The following is a 24,646-nucleotide window of genomic DNA, read 5'->3' on the forward strand; positions in this document are numbered from 1 at the left end:
ACAAGCGTGGTCTCATCATTTTTTCCATGACTGTATTTTACACATGTACTTGTAAGACGGTAGTAGTCATGGTTTATTAGTTCCTGTATTTACCAGTAGTCAGGCTGCTTCCTTTCCCTAACACTAGGTGGCGGAAGTGGGTTTTCCCTGCAGTACAGACTACAGTAATGTGTTTTCCACCCTGTGCAATACAACTCATATCTTCCTGTTACATAAGTGCGGTAAAGATAAACTGCAGATGGAAATTAACCAGAAAAGCCTCTTTTATCTGACCGACTCTCCTGTTTTCTATGAAAGGACCAGAAGGGGAATTGTGTAAGCAGCCAGATAAACCGGATCTAGTATGATAAGCGCAGGGGTTTTTACCCTGATGAGTCGTTTTCTTAGGAGGTGTTGGGCCGCTGCGGCCTAAAAGACGGGGAAGGAAGTCAAGCGAGAAGAGCAACTGAAACCGAAACGGCAGTTTAGTTTCTGCTCAAACTGAAAATCTGTGGACGCATGTGTGGAAACAAAATGCGGAACCTCATTGTGCGTGCAAACGCTCCATGCATGAGGGAACTTGCAAAGTATGTTTATGGCGTAGCTGCGTCTAAGCAGCTTTTTACAGCCCTTTCTCTCAGGCCATATCAAAGTGGACTCTGAACTTTAGCAGCGCTAAAGATAAACTCAGAGCACGAAACCCCATCGTAAAAATAAGGGACCTGGAAAAAATACAAAAGAATCTTTATAGGGACTGACAGTGTAGTACGGTATACTACACCACTTGGGGGCACACAGCCCACTTTTGTTCTTTATGTTTGTAATATTCTTATTAAATACCTGGATGTGTTTTGTGTATTCATAGAGTACATGACATTCAGATTCCTCACAGGGATGTTACAACACGTTTGCTGGTGTGTGTGTGTGTGTGTTATTTTAGGAGTGGTTAAGAGCATTAACTGGAAAGTGAAATGTGTGTTTTTAAAGCACGGGCGTCCAAAGTGCAGCCCGCGGCTGTTTTTATTTAACAAGAAAGCTTAAAAAAACAAAAAGATAATCCAATCGCAAAAATGGAAAAATCAGCAGGAATTTTACACAAATAAAGTGAAATTATTAAGAGAAATAAATTGTAATCTACCCGCGACCCTAGTGAGGACAGGAAAATGGATGAAAGTTGTAATCTAACGAGAAAAAGTAGTAATTTTACAAAAAATAATGTCATAATATCATAATAACAATTTTAGTAGCATAAAGCTGAAATATTAAATGTCGCAATATGATGAAAAAACAACAAAACTTATGTTACGAGAGCAAGGTCAAAATATTATGAGAAGTCATAATTACAAGATTATATTATATTAATATCAGAAGATTATTTCAGAAAAAAGTTGAAATATTTGGAAAATTTTAAAAACAGCAAAAATGACCAAAAACAGGTGTAATTTTATGACAATGAAGTAAACAAATATTAAGAGAAAAAAGTCATATTCTAACCAGGAAAAAAGGTCCAATTTTGTAATATGAGGAAAAAATAATGTAATTTTATTAACATAGAGTTGAAATATTAAAGAAAATATTTTAAAATATATTTATTTAAGTCGTAATATTAATAAAAACTAAACTGGAAGCATTCATTTCTCTTGGAGATTAAGTACCTACCTATCTATCTATCTATCTAAAGTTGTAATTTTTGGAAAATAAGTTGAGTTACGAGAATAAAATCAAAATATTAATATAATAATATATTAATAATATAATATATTTATTAATATATTAAAAATCATAATTACGAAAAGAAAATAGTACTCTCGCGACTTTTTCTGGTCTTATTAGACAACTTACACATCGCGCCTCTTTATGAGCAGCGGGTCATCTAAAAGCACCCACAGGCGGCTCCGTCTTGCTTCTGACATAAAAAAAAAAAACAAACACAAAAAGTAGTCACAGAAGAAAGTTTGTATTTCGAAACTTTTGCTTTTCATGGTTTTTACTGGCTTTTTCTCTCCCACACAGACCATTACGCAAATGATAGGATGACTTATGGAAGTGTACCGACGGTAAGTATTCAGATTGACACACAGCCTAAGTCGAATGCAGAAGGACATTACAGTACACACACCCCTTTAGGACCAAGCTAAAAAATAGATATCTTTAATCAATACTTCAAATTCAGTACTCTTGAGCACATTACCAGCCAATGGACGTCCTTATCACAGTTATACAAAAACCACAAGGAAGAGTATTAAAAAGAGCAATAAAGAAAGTACATGGAAGAGGTTTTTTTTTGGTAAATGCAAGTCTGGAATCTCAAACCCAGTTGACTCTAGGAGAAAGTTCAATAGAGTAATGGTGATAATTACTGTATGTGCATCCAGTGTAAATTACTTGTAGGTTCAAATCATAACATATTAACTAAATGCTTAAGGGGCTGCAGAAGTGTGCTTTAGCCTCCCGGCTGCTTTCTCAGCTGACACCTTCTTATATTAAACACAGCAAAAGATCAAATCAAAAGAGCAAGCCTTATAAATACTGTACTAAAGTCTTAGCTTTCAAACGATCCCTTGTTGATCATGGTTAATTGGTCCCAGACCCGACTGTGATAATTGGATTTCCAAAAAGTGGGATTCCTTAGTTATAAATGGAATATTGTCATAGTTAGAGCATGGGGAAAAAAGTGTACAACCTTCTAAATAACTTTTTTAACATTATAAAAGCCCTCTAGACATGAAATAACATCCCTATAGTCACATTTACATGATTACACAAAATAGTAGACATAATCAGAGAAAATAAGACATATACAACATAAATAAGACTGATGGTTTACCCCAACAATAGCCCGTGTTAGGGCTATAATAATGCATTTAAAAGCCTGTTGTTCTGCCAATCAAGTCTGGTGCTTGTGTGTCTCACCGAACATTACAGTAACATTACTGACACCTAGTGACCAGTGTAGAATACTACATGTCATCGCAGCATCTTTGAATGAGTTTTCTGAATGCCTTATACAGTATTTGCATTTTACTTCATTTAGGCATTTTCTGCTTGTAAATGGTTAATTTAGGCAAAAACTGCTTAAACGTGCATATTTTATGCCCAATGCTATGTTGTATTCAACCACAAAACAGCAATGACTTATTCGTGTATTTTTGAAAAACTGTGATGGAGTGAAGCCATGAAATTTGAAGCACAACGTGGCGAGGGATTACTGCACTGAGCTTTACACTTGGCAAGACATTCAGGTTTAGATTTAGCATTTAGAGTCATGATCTACTGTACCTCAAATGTGAAGAAAACAAGCTAAATGTGAGAAAAGTGGGCTAAGTATTCCAAATTCTGAAGTACGAGTAGCTTCTGTAGTGAAGAAAAAAGTCAAGGGTATTGTGGAGAAGGTGGGAACGTCATTATCTACAATCAATATGGAGGGCTTACAGAAAACTTGGGCAAAAGCCTTCCATGTTCTGGAATCAGACTCTTTGGTCACATGACACCCATCCACATGCATGAGTGATGGAAAGTGAAAAGTAAGGGAAAGGAATGCATGCCAAAGGAACTGTCTCGCTGCTGTTTAGCGATCATGTGACTGCTGACAGAAGTAAGAATGAATTGTGGGGCATTTCAGGCTAGACGCTCTGCTCACATTCGGACAAACGATACAGAAGTGAGAAGACGGCGCTTGTGGGTAATTGACGCACTCTGAAAGCAGTTGTTTGCCGTTTGAGGCAAACAGGTGGAATATTCTTCAACAGCCTATAAAAGACAATCATGTCATGTATAGGTGGTCCTCCTTTTACAACATTTCGTGTTACAGCGTGTCATGTTATGGTATTTCGAGTTGCTGTGTTTCGTGTTACGGCATTTCGGCACTTCCATAATTTATTAAATAGAGTAATCCCTCGCGGTTGTATGCATTTCTTTGCCAAAATTAAGCATTCACAAGCATAAAAATGGCAGAAAATTAACTAAAATTGCAAATATACAAAAGGCATTCATACCACACATTCAAAGACGTTATGATATGTAGTATTCTACACTGGTCACTAGGTGTCAGTAATGTTACATTGATCAAACAATAGCCACCACAGGAAGTACAGTAAAGAACAAAAAGTAAAAGTAACAACAGGGAACTCCCCCTGCGCCAACATGTGTGAGCCTATATCATGTCTTATTTTCTCTTATTATGTCTACTATATTGGATGATACGACTGAAACGTAAATATAGGTGTGTTATTTCATGTCGAGACGGCTCTAATAATGTTAAAAACTGTATTAAGAAGGTATTACCCAGGTTTTCTATGCCCTAATTCAGAAAATACGGAAAATGCGGGAATTAATTTATAACTGTCGAGTCTGGAATGGAATTGATTAACCGCAATAAATGAGGGCTTACTGTACTGCACAAAAAGAGCAAGACAACCAGTTATGTGCGTGTGACGAAAGAATGTGTAGGCGGAAGAATACATCATCATGCGCTGTGTCGCTACACTGAGGAAGGACAATGTGACATTTATTCTTTTCAGTTAGCTTGTTTCGATTCATGTCTCCCAAGCATGAGACATACTATTTTGATGTAAATGCATCAAAGAAAAGGAAAGTGAAAGTGAAGTGAAATTTGACATCCTAAAATGCTCAGAAAGCGGGGAAACGCTGACCAACATTGGCTGCATGCCCGATCCAAGCCGCTCAAAAACATGAAGGATAAAAGTGGTATCTCTGAACATGTGAAAGGATCTGTTACTATGAAATGGACAGTGATAACTAAGCAGTCTAGTGGTGTTCCACCTTCCAAAAAGCCTGTACCTCTCTCTCCCTCCCTCAAAGACCCATTCCCTGATGAAAGCTGTTTGGAAGCCCTGAGAATCCTCCATGTGAGGATAAGGTGCTGATGACAGCATGACCTGAGTAAGCAGGCGATGAATCCTTGCAATGTTCATCTTTCCTGCATGCGTCGCCAGGAGACTAAAGAGCAGACACACAACATCAAAGGCACACGTGAACACACAATAAAGTGCAGAAGCGGCTTGCAAGAAAACAAGATATGTACATTATTAACAAAGAAACAGAATGTGGTCACGGTTGGTTCATCTGCCCTCGCATTATGTGGGTACTTTATCCTGATGTAGATGCCCACTGATGCCTTGATTGACGCTCACGAATCTTCATGTAATCGGGAGTATTTTGTAAACACAATCTTTTCTGCATGTAAAACTAGAATTATGTTTGTTCCTATTTTTTGGTGTCTGAAACAAATGACTGAATTTTGCAGAGTATAAGATCTTTTGGCAGCAACTCTTATTAGCATTCACACAATACACAATGATAAAAACTCAACTTAAACTAAAATGTTCCTTCATTAGAAGAACAAGTTCAACACAATTTTTCAAGTGTATCTTAAAACAATCGTCATGTGTTAACATGAATCCTTGAAGCGAATGTTACTGTTGTTCATACCGGCCATTAAACCTGTCTTCATCCAAATTGGCTTCCAGTGTAATTGATTAGGACTGAAGTCATGTGCATAGATTTTTATAAATGACGATTAAACAAGCCATAAACCGTGTGAGACTCTCACCAAGCTGTTAACTGTCTGCTATATACCCCCTTTAGGATTTCCGATTTTCTCAAAGCTCATTCGCAATGCAAGATGCTCACTTGCTTTATAAAAGAAAGACTGAAAACAGACATTTGACATAAGTCACGTTAATGAAGCATACTGGCAAGTATGAACAGGAGGAATGATTGCAGCTGGCCAAACCTGTTTTAGGCATATACAATCGATCCCTGCTTTTCACCGGAGTTAGGATCCAAGACCAACAGCAAATGGCAAAAAACTGTGAGTGATCGATACACGCATAAAAATGTTTATTTTTGACTCACTCCCTCCCCCCTCCGAACCCTCCTGCTAGCATGACGTTGACGTTTTCCTCCAATTTTTGGAGTAAAAGTGAGATTAAAAGTGTTTTACTTATTAGACCCCCTCTCTCTTCAATTGCCATTGTTCACTCACAACACAATCCAGGTTTAAGCCCTAAATATACGTCACACATTTATTTACAGCATCAACTGTATAGCTACTCACCGCTAATGCATGATAATGTAAGATGATCCATGAACAGATGGAATCGGAGTCACAGCACACAACTATGGTGCGTTCAAGGACCACCGAACAAAGTGGTAAATCTCAAGGGCTTGAGGAAAACACATTATCAGTGACGCATGATGACATAAACATAAAAATTGTGGGGGGGCGGGTTCAGAAGTGGTAGATGTATTACCTGTATTATCACATATTTATAAATTATTACCCACTAATGGTAAATTTGATTTTCGGTGGGAAAAGTCTATTTTCAGATATATTGTATATATATATTTTTTTTTTACCAAAATGGGGTAAATGCTAAATCTGGAATGTGCAGGGATCCACTGTATATCGCTGCTCAATTATTGTTTGTAATCACACTTGTCAATAGTTTTTCTTCCAACAAGCAGTATGAAATAACGCTTCCAGCCGCATTCAACTGAATTTGGAGCAAGTGCATAGGTTACAGCCAGAGACTTCAGAGACTTTGCTGTAGGACAGCCGTTCCAAAACTTGGGATCGGGTCCCAAAATGGGTCATTTTTTATTGGGATTGTCAAAGTGCTAAAAGTTGTTTCACTGATTGTCAAGCAAGTTTGCCATATTTACTTACTCCTGTATAAGTGCCTTTTTTTGTCTTTCAGTTTTTCCTGTTTCGCCAACTGAATTGCATGGGTCAACTGCATTTCCAATGACTGCGTGTTGGGCCGTGGCTGGGAATCGAACCAGCAACATCTGTACAATGTTTATAGACACATTTGTATCATTTTTGCTATTACTGTCACGTGTATCATATTAATGATTTCAAATGGGCTGATGCGGTTAACTCTTTAATGTCTGTGTGTGAATAACTGTCTATGAACTGAGGTCGTTTTGTTCGGAAAAGGCAGAGGTGTTTGTTTTAGCGACTGATTGGTTAATTCGGGAAGGTGCCACTTTTTGAGGAAATACGGTACTTGGCAAAGGTTTGCTTTTAACCATGACTTGTTTTTGTCATGAGAAATTGATATGTACTTAATTTAATGATTGTTATAATTATAATTCATACATTGATTTGAACACACTGCCAAGTAGCTACCCCAGCTCCAATGCAAAGTAAGCCAAAATGCACCAGAAAACGCACGCATGTGGTGTCCAAATTAGCAATGACAAATTCAAAAGGGACCATCTTTGTCATGAGGACGCAAAAAATATACAAGGAGGCAACGTGATAGTCAATTAACGGATAAGTCAAGTTGATCCCTAATAACTACTCGGTAAGAAAAACTTTGCACTCATCGTCCTGACGTTAAGAGGAGGTGACGTCTGATGTTTTCATGATGACGCTGGCCCGCATCTCGTGCGTGTGGTTGGGTATGGAGGACGTGAGAGAGTTCTGGCTGTAAGGCGTCGTCCAGCTGTCGCTGTGGTAACTGATAAGAGGGCTGGGGTCTCGTGTGGTGGTGACTCTGAAGGGCTTGCTTCCTCGAACAAAGGTGGCCATGCCGGGAAGAGAATATGGCGACACCTTGAGAACCGATTTGCTGTGGTCCCGCCTCCAGGCTGCACTGACGACACCCTATATTTCACAGTGAAGGGCAGGAAACAAAGAAAGGAGGTAAAAATAAGGTATGAATCATAAACAAAGTGGGAATCTCGGATGACATTACACTGCAAAATTGATCATTGAGCATATTGATTGTAGAGTTTCAAACTTGGCAAGCTGGGATATTTTTAAATTTCAATCGTATTCTGTGCAGGTGTCTTCTATACTGTACATTAACAACACCTTCAGTACAAGACAATTAACACCAAAACAGCTGAAGCAAGGGAGGGAGCTGAAGACTATTTGAAGGCAAACAAATGGAATATTCTCTTAACTGCATTTTTTTTTTTATCAGGTCATAGAGAGGCAGCCCTCATTTTATGATTGTTTCGGGTTATAGCGTTTCAGGTTACAGCATTTCATGTTACAGCATTTCGGGTTACGGCTTCTCGTTGGTACGGCACAGTCCCATATATTACTAATACTGTGCAAAAAGAAAAAGAGAGCTAGTTACGTGGGCGTGGCGGAACAATACGCAGTCACGTGTCGCTACACTGAGGACAGACATCACTTTTGTTCTTTTTAGTTCACTTTTTCCCTTCATTATGTCCCCAAGTGCGAGGCAGACTCTTCTGATGGCTTTACGTCAACGACATGGAACGTGAAAGTGAAAAGTGAAGTGAAATTTGACATGGCAGAATGTTCAGAAAGGGGAGAAATCAATGGTTGCACACCTGGTCCAAGCCACGACCATCATGAAGGATAAATGTGGTATCTTTGAACATGAAAGGATCTGCTCGCAACAAAGCTGTCTCTCCCTCCTTTGCAACGGCACTTCCAGTGTGCAAGACAACAACAAGGATAAAAGCAATTTCATTCATTTAATTGTTGTAGTTAATCTTTGTATTAAGTGACTTAAATTTAAACATAGGCATAGCTTAAGTTCTGACGTTCTGACTTACACTAAAACTGGACTTGCATCCGCATCGTCAGAGCGTAACTCGTACGTAGGCTGAGGACCCTCTGTATATCGCTTCATCTATTTGAACTTCCATTCATGAATTGAAGATGATGGCTTAATTATCAACGTACACAATACATAACAAGCAATGAGGACAGGGTCATTTCAGTGTTTTACACAGTTTGACAGTTACTAATCAGGCTGTAAATCAAGCACTTTATTTCAGCATGTCGTTTAAATGAAGTCATTTATGATTCCAATTAAGAAGTAATCATTCATACAGCAATTATGCGTGTATACCAGGGGTGTCCAAACTTTTTCCAGTGAGGGTCACATACTGAAAAATGAAAGGATGCAAGGCCCTCTTTCATATGCTAAGGAGTTATATTCTTCTTCTTTTTTTTAAAGTGCATCTCAGCTGAGTGATATAGGTGAAAAAGCGTATTAATGGTATGAATTTCAGTCTTTGCACTTTTTCCCCCCATTTTTGTTACTGCCCTTTTTAAAATGTTCCAAATATTTTAACTTTCTTTTCAAATAATTTTCATACATTTTTTTTCTCTTAAATATTATGACTTTTTACTTTTTGACACCAACCTAATTTTCCAAAAATTACAACTTTACTTTGTTTTGTTTGTTTCTCATAATAAGCATCCATCCATCCATCCATCTTCTATGCCGCTTATCCGCAAGGGCATGCTGGAGCCTATCCCAGCTGACTTCGGGTGAGAGGCGGGGTACAGCCTGGACTGGTCACCAGCCAATCACAGGGCACATGTAGAGAAACAACCATTCACACTCACATTCATACGTATGGACATGCATATTTTAGGAATGTGGGAGGAAGCCGGAGGTTTCTCATAATATTACAACTTTTTTTAAAAACATATTTTTTTAATACTTCAAGTCTATGCTAATTAAATGAATGTTGATTACAACTTTTTTCTCTTAATATTTCGACTTTATTGTTATAAAATAAAATCAATTTTTGCTGTTGTTGTTTTTTAGTTTTCTTTTTATATGTTATATTTTTAGAATGTGCAGCAGGCTGCAAATCCCCCCCACTGAACTTTGGACACCCCTGGTGTATACTGTATGTGTGTGTATGTGTGTGTGTGTGTGTGTGTGTGTGTGTGTGTGTGTGCAGGTACAATGAACTCCAAAGAAATACTGTCAATGTTTGACAGCAAGAGTTCCCGATGAGGCTGTCCCATGACAGTGTGTGTGTGTGCGTGTGTGTGTGTGTGTGTGCGCACGCACGCGTCTGTGTCTGTGGAACAGGAGACTCACCTGTTCGGTGTCATCAACGTCGCTGTCTGTGTCACTGGCTGTGAAAATAAAGCAAATAAATTGGACTTAACTCTTGCAATATTTTCAACTGAGCAACAGGAAAGTCTGTTGAAACAGCCCTAAAGATGAAGCTTTGTTTTGAGCAAAAGCTCACACGTTTCTGAACTGTGATTCTTAGAAACAAAGAACAGTGACAAGACGAAGGGTCCACATGTGATGTTAATTTAAGGAGGAGGAAGGATGGAATGATAACTGGAAAAAACTGAGAGAGCCAGCTCTGCCTGAATGACTGGTTAGCAGTTAGCGGGACACCTACACACACACACACACACACACACACAAGCACACTCTCTCTCTCAAGCAATAGGAAGTCTCTTCTCATCGCAAAGTCAAAGATAAGGAAAATGAAAGTGAAAAGTGAAGTGAAATTAGACATGGGGAAATCAACATTGGTTGCAACTCAGTCCAAGTCACGACCATCATGAAGGATAAAGATGGTATATTTGAACATGTGAAAGGATCAGCTCCTATGAAATGGACAGTGATAACTTCGCAGTGTAGTGATCTTCCTCCTTCCAATAAGCCTGTCTCTCCCTCTCTTTCAAAGCCCCTTACAGTTTGCAAAACACCCACCGGGATAACAGTATGGAGCTGTTTTCTTTTTTTATTGTAACTGTTTCATTTAAATTGTGTCTTATATGTGCCCCACGATTGGCTGGCGACCAGTCCAGGGTGTACACCGCCTTTCACCCAAAGTCAGCTGGGATAGGTTCCAGCATACCCCCACAACCCTAGTGAGGACAAGCGGCACACAAAATAGATGGATGGACGTCCTTTATGTGTTCTGTGTGCAGTGTGAGTGACTTAGATGCTCTTCGGTGTCATTTAGGTATAAGTTCCCACTTACACTGAAACTCAACTTAAATCGCGGTCTTAATAATGGAAACAATCCAGCCATCCTTTCATTTTTATACGGGTTGCCTGGGTGAGCTGGAGCCGATCCCAGCTGACTTGGAGCAAAAGGCAGACTACCCCCTGGACAACCAAGATAGACAACCATTCATACCCATCACAGAGGGAACAAGTATGTAAACATGACTCAGTGTGTTCTGGTGAGTGTTGAGCTTTGGATAAATAAAACACTACATGCCACTATTTACTTGTGCTGCAAAACAAAGATTTGCTTGTGCTGCAAAATGTTTGACGTGTGTGCCGTCTCACCGCTAAATGAAGACACAGGAGAGATTTGAAGAGGGTACGAGTGGGAGGAGCTAACTGTCTCCTCCTCGTTCTCAGTCGTCACTTCGATGGTCTGACAGACAAATGGCAGCTGCTCGCTTGCAATCACATGACCTTCAACACATTTAGGAATGGCTGCACATGGACACAGAGGATACATTTACTCAGATGCTTTTTTCCTCCATCAGACTTTCATCGCATTAAAAGTCGCATTAAAAAGTGACTAACTCGCATCAAACGGAGTGTATTTTAGGTGTAGCCATGTCACCACAAAAGATGGCGAAGAGGTTATATGATGAAGACAACAGTACTGGAAAAGGACGGACACCCAACATGGCAAAACACATGTCTCTGTCCTATCATAATTGTCATTTTGCGGATTGGATCCCTTTGGAGAATCTACTAGACAGTTGATCCCCGCTTTCCTTTCTTGTTACATTCCGCAACCACAAGCGAGTAATTGATACGCCCATAAAAATGTCTCGCTCGCTCGCTAGCCCCCCCATCGATTAATAATGTTTTAATTAAAACATGTAAATATCCGTGATGACCAACGACTAACTGTTTGTGTTTGGTTCATATGGATTTGGTCTGTCTGGGGCCTAACCAATTACTCGATTAATCAAAACAAGCTTCAGATTAATCAACTGAGAAAATAATCACTAGTTGGTTGCAGACCTACTCACCACTAATGAATGAGTCACGGTGTCACCAGTTAAAGCGCACAACTACGGTGCGTTTAAGGATCGCCAAACAAAGCGGGAACTCTCAAAGCTTGAGGAAAAAACATTATCGGTGAAGCATAAAGACATATGCATGAAAGAAATCTGGGATTTTAAACAGTTTTACCTGTATTATCACCTATTAAAAATTACTGATTTATGGCGAATGGGTTTTCTGCAAATGCCTGTTTTCCAAGAAAACCTAAAATTTTTTACCAGAACTTGTGGGGCCATGAACGCTGAATGGTAAAGGTGCAGGGATCCACTGTATTTGTAAAATATGCGCTGTCTGTGACGTATTACACTGAAAACTTGCGTGTGTTCAAATGTGCCTGAAGCAGCCAAGCTGCGGCACCTTTGGCTGTGTCAGGCATCTCCACTTCATCCTGTGGTTCCTCTTTGATGCCCACAATCGCTCCGACATGGAGGAGAGAAGGAGTCCTCCCAAAAGATGGAGAGGCTACCTGGCAGCAAGGGGAGCGCACAGAGATAAGGACAGAGTCGGCACACTCGACTGTGTGGGCATCAGTCACACTGACAATTGATGAATCTTGATCCACACAACATCATTCAAAATGCTTACATCCATCACAAAATCTTCGCATATTTTTGATTAATCATGATAATCAAATATTTTGGTCCAATCTCTAGCTATTTCTTACTATTGAATATGTGACTGTAAAGTGTATGCCACAAAGTAACAATATTGAATACAATATAATATTTGATATTATTAAATAATAACATATTATGTATATTATATTATTATAAATAATTATAGATATACTATTATTATAATAAAGTATATATATATATATATATTAATAATAATAGTTACTATTACTTAAATATTTTTTTATAATTAATTAATTGATTCATTATTGAGTAATGTACAAAAAAAATTTGAAAACTGAAAAATTATTATTTTTTACACCTTAAATACAGTAAATTATTTAACTATAAATGGAACTGACAATACAAAAACAAACAATTAACCACATAAACTTTACAGTTTAGACTACATAACACAATGTGGTGTTATTATTTCCCTTAATTGTATATTTCCTCAGCAGTCAGCTGGTAATAGTACCAACAGTGCAAGGTTTTTTGGACATAATAAATTGGTTCTGCCAATTAGAAAGATTGTTAAGGTAGCTGTGTGTTGTATTGTGAGCAAAACAAACACGCAATGTGGTGGGTTGCAAGCCTGTGTTTATCTACCTCTTTGTTTCCCTTGGGTCTAGCCTCTTTGTCGGGCTTCTTCTTTCCTAAATGGAAGGGAAGAGATGTTCAAAAAAAGCAAAGATGGCAAGTCCTCAGTACAAAACAAGTGGTGTTGCAGCGGAACCCCTAAAGGTCGTTAGCTCCCCGGAAAACAAGAAATTATTTCAATTGTTGCCAACGAATCAAAGGTGGATCAGTGTTTTGGAAAAGATTGTAATGACCCTTAGAGGCTCCACTGTATTAGCAAGCTGATGATGGTATGTATGAAAAAAAACAGCAGCACTCGCCTTTCTTCATACTTTTTTCTGAGGATGACAGCATCTTGTACACTCTGAAGGCATTTGTACCCTTTTTGTTGCTTTTATCTTTCACCTCCTCAATGTCAGGTAGGCTGTTCATGGCACAGCGGAAATTTGCCTTCCAAGTCTTTGGATCCTGTCGATCTTTTCCCGGTTGGTATTTACCTACACGTTCACACATGAGATATCAACATCAATCAGCAGATCACGACTATGTAACATATAGCACACCACCATGATCATTTATTTCTCCATTACTTCCTGGTTACACAAAATTCTGTCTTCAAGCGATGTGTATTACTTGGTTATGAAACAATACAATACACTGCGAGGAGATGATTTATTGTATATTGCTTGTGCTATTGGCTTTTGCTATACAGTGAAGCTGTAACACCGTCCCAACAGGAAGTTACCCAGCATGCCTTGCAATTTATACAGTAATCCCAATTTTTCGCTTCGAATTTCACTGCTTCACACTCACGGGTTTTCAAAAATATATTAATGAATCATGATGTTTTGTGGTTGATAATGGCCTGTTATTAGTTAAAACAAGCATATTTACACCGATTTACACATTTTTGCCTAAATTAAGCATTTCCAAGCATAAAAATGACTAAATTCAGTAAAAAAAAAAAAAAAAAAACAATATAAAGGCATTAAGAATATGCATTTAAAGACGTTGTGATGATATTCTACACTGGTCACTAGGTGTCAGTAATGTTACTGTAATGTTCGGTGAAAGACACAAGCAAAATATTTGATAGCTGGAACAACAGGCTTTTATTGCAGATCTGAATGATCTAATAACAGGCACAATAATTCCTAACACTGGCTACTGTTGCAGCCGTAACCCACGCCAAGCTAAATCACAACTCTGAACCCTTGACGTCACATCCTGTCCTACCCCCAACACACATGATCGTGAGTCTTTATTTCTACTATATTCGGTAATACGAGTGTCAAGGTGACTATAGGGATGTTATTTCATGTCTAGAGGGCTCTAATGATGTTATAAAACTGTATTTAGAAGGTCATAAACAGGGTTTCTATGCTCCTACAGGAAAAATATTCAATTTACAAATAAAAAATCTTACTTCGCAGATATTCACAGCCCAGTCTGGAACTAATTAACCGTGATAAACGAGGGATTACTGTTCGTGAGTAAGAAATAGTATTGGTGTATGCATGTATTAGTGTGAGTAAGAAATAGTATTGGTGTATGCATGTATTAGTGTCTAAGCATAGGTCCGTGTGGTGTGGTTACGTTGTTTGTTTCACATGTGTTACTTATTGCGTTATTGTTGGTTGCACCGTGAACAAGGGAGGCTAAACTACCTGTTGCTTTGTGTTCCAGTGTCAATTACACACTTTTTTGTTTATCGATCATAAAATAGTAATAATCATGATTTTTCAAGAACATATTAATTATTAAATCATCACTGTTTCGTGGTTGACTACAGCCTATTAATAGTACAATAAAATGCATAGTTAGGCACATTTTATGTATTTTTTGCGTGAATTAAGCATTTTCAAGCATAAAAATGGCTAAATGAAATAAAATACAAAAATAAAGCATTGAAAACACGCATTCAAAGACATTGTGATATGTAGTATTCTACACTGTCACTAGGTGTCAGTAATGTTACATTGAGGAGACATTAGCCACCACAGGAAGTACTGCATAGAAACTGTTAGTAAAAAGGAGGCAACATCAACGAACTCTCCCAATGCTAACATGTGTGAGTCCATATTATGTCTTATTTATGTCTACTAGAAAGGTTATTTTAAGTATAGAGGGCTCTAATAATTGTAAAAATCATACTTAGAAGGCCGTAAACAGGTTTTCTATGCTCTAACTATGAAAATGTTCCTGGACTAGACCCAGGATTCAACCAACCTTTCATTAATCTCCATTAGCCTAACATGCATGTTTTAACTGAGAGGAAAGCGCTTACTTGCCTAATAATTGTGCATAGAGTCTATAAAGTCGTCACCTGTATGTATAGCCCATCTCATGAAGAGGGGAGCATCTTTCTCCAAGTCCCAGCCATGCCGAGCAGCATGCATCCACGGGATCTGGAAGATTCTTTTTTCCTGTAGGTGTATGTCATTATATACTATCACTGTTGGTGGCTCTTTCAACTGCACATATGAAAGAGTTGCCATTCTAAACAGCATAATAATGTTGCCGTCAGAAGTTTAAGTGCACTAATCGTGGGACCTTAAAGATTTATTTGAATGCTTTTTCCAGGGTGGATTAATAATAAAACAACTTACCTCTTCGATGACTTTTAAAAATAAGAACTGGGTGCGCAAGTTGACATTTATTTTGGAGTTTCTCAGTCAATCAATACCCAAAACGATGATTCTCAGGATGTATTTTGGTCCATTCCTCTTTACAGATACTACCCAAATCAAGAAGGTTTCAAGGTTTCAACAAAGATTCAGTTCCCTCCACAGATTTTCTATGGAATAAAGTCCACAGGCTTTGTTGCCTTGGTTCTATGATTTGGGACACAGTCATGTTGAAGGACAATCTACGACTCGTCTTCAGTGTTCTAGCTGAGGCCAAGAACTTCTCCACCAAGATTTTACGGTACGTAGACCAGTTCATCAGCCCCTCAAAGAAGTGACGTCTTCCTGAATCCTAAGCAAAAAAGCATCCCCAAAGCAGAATGTTTCCACCTCCATGTTTGACAGTAGGGATGCTGTTATTGGACTCATATTCAGTCAAGTTGATGCCAAAGACCGCACCACATTCTCCCAAGCCCTCCCCACCAGGTGATTGACCGTTATCTTGGATTTATCAATCATGCACCCATGTAGTCCATACCATTTTTGTGCAGGTCTACAACCTTGTTGGTCTTGTTAGTCTACCCTAGTCTTGTGTAGGTCTACAATCTTGTTGGTTTTGGTAGTCCATTACAGTCTTTGTGCAGGTCTACCATCTTGTTGATGCTGTTGTAGTCCAGTCCAGTCCAGTCTTGTGTATGTCTACAATCTTCTTGATTGTGTTGTACTGCATTCCAGTCTTGTGCAGGTCTCCAATCTCGTTGGTGGTCTTGTAGTCCACTCCAGTCTTGTGCAGGTCTACAATATTGTTGATGCTCTGGTAGTTCATTCCAGTCTTGTGCAGGTCTACAATCTTGTTAATGATGATCTTGTAATTCATTACAGCCTAGGTCTACAACCTTGTTGGTGGTCTTGTAGTTCACATTTTTTAGCAAAACACTATTTTTTTATTTGTGGTATTTGTGGCCATTTTATGCTTTTAATTAGGCCTGTCAAAGTTAACGCTTTAACACGTTAATGAAAGCTTCCTTTAACAGCACTATATTTTTTACACGTGACTAATGTACGCCCTGTTTGACCCTCGGCCCACACCGTAGTTTGAGGAAACGCAGCGGTGACTGTAAAGCTACACGCGGGAGCAAGTATTGAGTAGAAATAGACAAAGAAAAGGGTATTTTAACTGGTAAATTTAGCTTCCATGCCCTGGCAGATGGCTCTTGCAACAAGACCAAAGTTAATGTATTTTGTATCTACTGTCTGATTTGTGTTCTCACGGACTACGTCGCCTGCCAGGGAGAAGTTAACTGGAGCATAGCCAGTATTTTTTAATTGTTGTTTATGCAGTGGTATCTTGGCATACTTGTCTCAACCAAGGAGTGTTTTTTAGATGCGAGCTGTCTCTTGGCTGATTTTTTGCTTTGAACTGCGAGCTAAAATTTGGGTCACAAGCTGCTATTTAACAGCAGGCATAGCCGAGGACAGCTATTTGGGGGCTTGGTTCAATGTGACCATGGCTCAAGATGAGAACGTATGTATTAGCATTAGCATTAGCAGCGCACTAGCTAGTCACAGGGAAAGATTTTTAACAAATCAGTAAAAACATACGTACATTATAGCAATCTAATTTATCTTATTTATTATGTATTGTGTAAAACTATGACAGGAACATCAAATTAAAAGCAGGAAATGATTACAGAGCCACCACCCACCAACCAGTACGAACCTGGAGTTTGTTTTTCAGAGAGGTGCACAGCACAAATATGCACATTAGCACTCAAAAAGTAATCAAATCTTACCTTTATGCATGCGCACATAGTATCAGCATTAGGGACCAAATATGAGGTGAAAGAAAAAGAATACAATAACGGCCAGTATTTCCAAAATTGATATCCCTTTACATAAAATTTGATGTAGTTATCGTTGCAGTTGCGTATCGAATCGTTTACCACAAAGAGATTTACATCCCTACTTATTATGGATAAAAACGTATTTCTAGCTGCGATTAGTAGATAAGTGTGATTAATTATTAGGTAACTATGGATTAAATGTGATTCAATATTTTAAATCAATTGACAGCCCTACTTTTAATCTCTGTAATTGGGCCGTTTACTGGTAGAAAGCCAAATGCCTACCTCACTCACGGTGCAACCAAAACTATCACAAGTAACACAAGTGGAACACACAAAGTAACTGTACCACATGAACTATACGGGTATAGAAATAAACACTTACACACTAATATACATGAAAAATAATACTATATTAGATTGGGAAGCCACACACTTCCCCAACCTCAGTTACCCAGCATGCCTAATTAGAGAAAATCCAAAATAAATTTAAACTTGTGCAGCTTATTCCTGTTTCTAAAATTCACTTAGGATGTACAGTATGTTGTATAACCATTCCACCCATTAAGAATACGAAGTACAAAAAAAATCATTAAAATTCATATGAAAACATAAACTTCTCACGGCAACTGCATTTAGTGCATCCTGAGAGAGGACCTAGGACAATAAAAGTACTTACCTTGTTCACCCATTTCAGCCCTGGTATCTGACAGGAGTTGATCTGTTCCTCCAGCCACGGCCGCATCCTCATTCTATCGACTGGCATTGTGGGCTCTGAACACGCAAACATGTAGTGTTACGCGCAACAGCTGTGACAAATACAAATTTCAATATGCACAACATGGACGATTCTCACAGCTGCCCTCATAGTAATTGATCCGTCCGCTGATACCCCCAATTACGTAAAGTATTGCTTCCCAGCATGCCTATATGTGTCTGCTTATCTGTTGGTGTTAAGTTTGCTGTATCGTGCTTATCACTTTGATCTTTTTGACCATGGCCATAGTTAGTGTTCTATGTAGTTACACCGCTTTCCTTACAATTGTGTGTCAAGTTCATTGCACGTTTGCCTGCCCAAATAAAGAACAACTTCCTTTCAAGCAGCTAAGACACCCCTGAACATCACATTTCCTACGTGAGATCGCCACAGTATAGCACAGTACCTACCAAAAAATGTCACCTGGATGAAAACTGTAGCTGTTGTCACCTGTTATCAAAGATAACGCCTTTTATTAATGTAATAATAGCATCGCAATTAACTTATTTATACACTAGTATGGACATGAACAATGTTAAAATTTCATTTTAGGTTATCAAGCATAGCGTGTTTCACCGTTTTGATTTACAGTAATCCATTGCCACTTCGCGCTTTGAATTTCACAGCTTCATGCTGTCTCGGTTTTTCAAAATTATATAGTAATTTAAAAATCATGCTGTTTTGTGGTTGAATACGGACTATGATTAGTAAAAATAATAGTGCCTAATTTGCCTAAATTAAGCATTTTCAAGCATAAAAATGGCTAAATTAAGTAAAATACTTTACAAATACAAATACATTCAGAAGACACATTCAAAGACGTTGTGATGATATGTAGTATTCTACACTGGTCACTAGGTGTCAGAAATGTTGCTGCAACGTTCGGTGAGACACACAAGCACCAGACTTGACTACCGGAACAACAGGCAATCAAATTTATTGCAGGTGAATTACAGTAGTCTCTCGCTACATTGCGGTTCGAACATCGCTCCCTCGCTCTATTGCGTTTTTTTCAAAAAATGTATTAATTAACTCATTCAGCCCCAGCCATTTTTTTAAAGACATCCCATCCAGTACTGGCCATTTTAGACAAGTTTGACTGATCTTTCAAGGCACACAGAATACTGTGGTCTATGGCTATATAAACCTGGAATGTCCCAAAAGAAAGCGTAGCCTTTCATCTTTCATCAGAAAAAAAATGTCTGTTTCCACCTTTTTCCGTTCTTTAGTAATCAGCAATAGAACATACAGTATGTAAGTGTCAGGAAAATATCAGTTCTCAACAAAAAATGGACAAAAACAGCATTTTGGGGAAAGATACATTTCAAGCATAACTTACACTTTGACATAAATATTTTTCACTTCTGTGACAGCTCAAATATCTAAACAACTATGCCACAACATAAACAACCCAAAAACGATTTTTTTAAAAGATCAAAATAACAATTTATTTACAAATAAAACAGCATGAACTATTTACAATTTTCACATTTGGATTTCTTTATGCATGCATGTGTGTGCGCATTAAAACCTCCCTACAACGGTAACTTTCTCCATGCTCTCCAACTTCCTCCTTCCTGTCTACTGTGATTCCTGCATCATCATGAGTGCTGCCGAGCTCTTATCACATGCCCTTCCGCCACCTTGTGGCCGCTTTTATGGCTTAAAATTGTTATACAGTGGTGCTGAGTTGCATCAGCACCTCTTTTTTCCTCTCGTGCAAAGAAACCTAAAAGACATATAAATACAGGTTTCAAAAAAACGTATAAAGGCATCTTTGGTATTGAATGAGTTACTAAATGATAGCTGTTTTGTGGTAATTCGGTCCTAATATAGTCAAAAAAAATCTGGCCACGAGGCATCAGTAATGTTGCACTGATGAGACATTAATGTAACATTGCATGTAGTCAGCCATGGCATGTCTGACATGATATATTCCGTGTGGAAGTGGTAAGCTTTTGGCTTCTTACTTTGTCTTTTTTCCCCCCCCACTCTGTTTGAGACACTTTCTTAAGTTTAGAATAAATAAATTGGAGGCTAACTAGTCTGTCTCTTAAGTCCTGCTGATCCCTGTATCCTGTGCTTTATGGTGCAAACAAAGAATAATAGGAGTGCAAAGGTGATTGTAGGGGTGTTATTTAATGTCTGCAGGGCTCTAATAATGATCAAAACCTGTATTTAGAAAGTCATAAACATGTTTTCTATGCTCTAACTATGAAAACAGTCCGTTTCTTAATACTGAATCCTACTTTGTGGAAATTCACTTATCGCGGGCCATATGGAACCAATTAACTGTGATAAACGAGAGACAACTGAATCTCACAACAGGCACAATAATCACTAACACGGGTTACTGCTGCAGCCGTAACCCACGCCAAGTTAAACTCAACTCTGAACCCCCGTCACTTCCTGTCCGTCCCCACACTCAGCTCCCCTAGCACCGGAACACATTTACAACAATACACACAAGTATGAGTTTTATTTACATCTTAAATGGCTTATTTTGTCTTATTATTAGAGTTTGGCATTGTTTGAATTTGAATGATTCCAGTTCTGATTCTGGTTCTTCCTTTTGATTCCGGTTCCTAATGATTCTTGATTCCGATGCTTTTAACAGACATGGCCATAAAAGTTTGCATGGTTTTAATGAGGGCACTAACTGAAGTTCTTTTTGGATAAAATGTCTGAACTTCCTTATTATTTTTTTTTAATGATATGAACTTTTTATCAACTTTACTTTGAATTTTTCACAGATCTATTTTCACAGGAATACAGTGTACTTTTGAAAAAGCTCATGACGAAACATTTCCACGTATGATGTTGTTTATGTGTTAGTGCACTAACCTGGGTGCTAAATAAGAAAGTACTTGTTTGTCTATGAGCAATGAGTTTGGGTAACTACCGTAGTATACTTTGCTGCCTTAATGTTGGTGTAAGCTATTTTTATGACACTCTTATTTTGTTAGCACAAGTAAACAGGATGTAGTGCTCTTATTTTAAAGGCCGGAAGTGTGTCGTGTGGGTTGAGAAGGTCTCTTGACTTTTGCTAAAAGAGACGCGCAGTGCACATGAATATACTTGCATCCTGCAGCCGTGTCTCCGGTCCTTTATTTACACTGAACTTCCACAACATCAGCATGCATCCTGAACCCCTCCGTTACATTGGCATGAGACAGATGTCATTTATTGTTTGACTTCCCTGATTCTGACTGCTTTGAGGAAGTCTGACGTAGCGTGTCAAAGACGGGGCACTCTGTTATTATATTATGTTACCCTGAATCTGGAGGTGTTTATTTCCATGGTTGGGCACCCTCCTATATATGATATCATTGCAAATGCTGCACTGAGCTGACCACTCTTTTTTTTTGTATGAAGTTAAGCCAAACATTCTAACCGTTTCTTCTTCTTTGCTGGTGTTCGCAGATATTTTTTCCGGTAAGCAGGCTGGGCATCAAAACTAGGAATTAATTAGGAAATAGGAAAAAACTTCAGCAATCCTGGGAGAATCAGAATGTTAGTCTGAGTTCCCATCGATGTTCGAGACTCGATGCCCAACCCCTACTCATTACATGAACTTTATTGAGCAATACGAGTGTAAAAGTGACTAAAGGGGTGTTATTTCATGTCTAGAGGGCTCTAATAATGTTAAAAAACGTATTGAGAAGGTCGTAGACAGGTTTTCTATGCTCTAACTACTAGGGGTGTACAACTTGTTCACTTCTGATACAATACCAGTATTGCAGCCTCGGCTGACAGTGATATTGAGCCGATATCAACACTACTCATATATACTTGTATTATTTATTTTGTAGTATGTAATGTTGGTAAAGCACAAATCACAGCACACTTTTATTACTAATTTTGCAGTGCGGAATGTTAGAAAAGGCATGATCAAGTGATACTACTCAAACAGAGAACAATAGCCAAAACTCACCCATTTACTTCTTTATGCACGTGGTATATGGTTTTATTCACAATGCAGTGACAGCGAGGTGTAATTTTGCGAGGTTTCGAGGTGCTCAATGAAGCATTTAAACTAGGGTCGTCAAATGATTGAACAAAATCAAATTAATTAATCATGATTAATTACCATTTGCCACTATGTGTGAAATATTTTGCTGTATTTTATGAACAGAAAGACAAATGATGGCGCACAATTATATAATTATGTAAGTATTAAGAGCTTCACATGAACTGAAAATTTAAATCAAGCTAAAAGCTAGTGAAGCTATTTGCCTAACCCTAGTCTCAGATAATAGTAGCAGAACATTTAAATCACACTTTCACCGCATTATTATGAGCCATGACGGGTTGCATTCAAAGACACCACGTAACTTAAGTTGAATTTACATGTTTTGACTGTAGATGTATTTTCTTGGATTTCCGAGCATACTTAAACGCAGCAAATTGTACTTCCACAGTAAGAGCTACGTTAGTGAGAGATAAGAATATCCTCTGTTTTTCTTGGTCTTTCTCTTTACACATAACAAAGATGTACTGTGATTTTTGGAGTGTCAGTCAATGCACCTGACAGGACCGGGACGAACTGACTAGGGATGTGTTTTTGAGTTGGAGATACATACAGTGTATATGGTGTTGAAATTGCACTGCTGTTGATGTGTTCAGGTAAGAATACAGTTATTAAAAAGCGGCAGGCTATGTCGGGATGCTAGTGTGGCTCCGTCTGCCGTCATACCAGAGAGATGGCGCTTGACACGATGTGCATGTGTTAATGAAGCTAAAAATTAAATTAGTTACCGTTGTTAACGCGCTATTTTTGACAGCCCTCGTTTCAACCCAACATCAATGACCACCAACAGGATCTCGTTCTGTTGTGTTACAGCTGATGACTTTTCGCTGTCCCGTGGGAGTTTCCCGTGTGATGCCGCTTCATATGCGTGATGAAGTTCGTCGTATTGAACTTCGCCGGTTCTGTGCTGTGTCTTTTTACTGCCACACGGCCGACATCACTCCTGCTCCTTGCTAATTTGTTAGCACGCTAGCAAACAGTGTTGTTGTGATCACTTTGGCTCTAGCCGGTCACTGCTGGATAGACATGCAAATATCAAAGTTGAGTGTGTCAATATTACAGTGCTTAACTTCTTTTTACACTCGTATGTTTGTCAAGGGTGTTAAAATTGTACTTCAGAATTGCCTGTACTGTTAATGAAAGTTTAAGGTTGCCAACCTTACCTGTACCTGATTATGTCTATTTACATTATTCACAATGTGGGGAAATTAATTTGCAAATCTGAACAAACTACCACGTTTAATTGTTCAAAATTGAACAAATCAATACAGGAAGTTTTATTCAAACATTTGTATTGTTACATTATGATCTGATCAAAGTACGTTAGGCCAAACGAGGCAGTGGCACTCCCCAAGCATGCCAACAACACTAAACAGGTAAAACTGGGTAAAACCACAGTGCAGAAACACCTAACATCTCACATGTCTCCATAAAAGATGCACATTGCAGCTGAAAGCACCGAATTAAGTTTATGGATAAACCATCAAACTTGCTTTGGACCGCCATGCCTACTTGACAAGATTGCACAATATAGGGGGCATTTGCTGTTCTTGATAAGCGGGGATATCAAATACACCCACATATGAACAACATACACACGGATCCAGGACGTTTGCGTGACTACGAATGACACCCATTATTTTCATATTGAACACGGCAATCTCACACACTTTAATGCTGACGTTTTTTTTTTTTTTTTAATACCTTGTAGTATTTGCGTAGTCTATAGCGATGCTGCTGTGAATTCTTACAGCCACTGAACGCCTCACTGGTGTCATTGTGAAACATTACGACACTGTTACAAATTAGCGTTGTCACTCTGCAGCGCGACCCAAACAAGCGGAGCCCAAAGTGAAAATAAAAGCTAAGGCGAGTAAAGAACACAGAGAGAAAGTAAAAGAAGTACTTTCGCTTACAGGGCGAGCAAGGAGCCGTCATGTCGCCCCGCTCCGGAGCTTCGGCAAGCGGAAAGTTATATGCGGAAGTTACCTGTTGACTTTGGGCAGCTTGGAGCTTCTGTCAGAATAACACGGTGACGGTGGACTATTTAACTCTGTAATTGGCTCGAAAAGGGGAAAGTGAGAGCGTTGTTCGGTTCTGTTTCTGGTCCAGAGCGAAAGCAAAACAAGAGGGGAAGTGGGGGCTGGAGCTGGAAATCCCCCTCCTACCTCTCGAGACTCTTTCGAGCCGCGGCGCGGAAGTGTGTGGCCAGTACGGTCGGCGGGCGGATCGATACAAATGTCAACAGCATGATACCAAGAGTAGGCAACGTCGGATCGATACTAGCGTGATGAGATCGATATTGATCGTTTATTTTCGTTATTGTGTCGTTCATACTTTAGGTTGTTGATGTTGTTATTAAAAAAAAACTTTTTATAAATTCATGGACACGTCATTTTATTA

At 38.7% G+C, this 24,646-nt stretch overlaps 1 protein-coding gene across 5 annotated transcripts; it reads right to left on the reverse strand.

The window, feature by feature from the left end:
* Positions 1-1,875: 1,875 nt before the first annotated feature.
* Positions 1,876-24,442, reverse strand: irf2b (interferon regulatory factor 2b). Of its 5 annotated transcripts, none has more exons than XR_008572813.1 (10): positions 24,233-24,442; positions 18,136-18,230; positions 15,312-15,411; positions 13,306-13,482; positions 13,016-13,062; positions 12,150-12,258; positions 11,055-11,207; positions 9,834-9,871; positions 8,545-8,630; positions 7,468-7,615 (listed from the first exon to the last, which is right to left on the reverse strand). XR_008572813.1 is itself a non-coding variant. In XM_054791241.1 (9 exons), exons 2-9 carry the CDS (start codon positions 18,220-18,222, stop codon positions 7,346-7,348), a joined length of 969 nt encoding a protein of 322 aa, XP_054647216.1. In that variant the 5' UTR covers positions 18,223-18,230; positions 24,233-24,442; the 3' UTR covers positions 1,876-7,345. The 5 variants fall into 5 exon arrangements, 3 of the variants coding, with proteins under 3 accessions (XP_054647216.1, XP_054647215.1, XP_054647214.1); XR_008572812.1 differs by having other exon boundaries at positions 8,545-8,657; XM_054791241.1 differs by lacking the exon at positions 8,545-8,630 and having other exon boundaries at positions 1,876-7,615; positions 13,318-13,482.
* Positions 24,443-24,646: the final 204 nt, after the last annotated feature.

This window comes from Dunckerocampus dactyliophorus, chromosome 11 (assembly GCF_027744805.1).
Source record: "Dunckerocampus dactyliophorus isolate RoL2022-P2 chromosome 11, RoL_Ddac_1.1, whole genome shotgun sequence".
Classification (NCBI taxonomy): Eukaryota; Metazoa; Chordata; class Actinopteri; order Syngnathiformes; family Syngnathidae; genus Dunckerocampus; species Dunckerocampus dactyliophorus.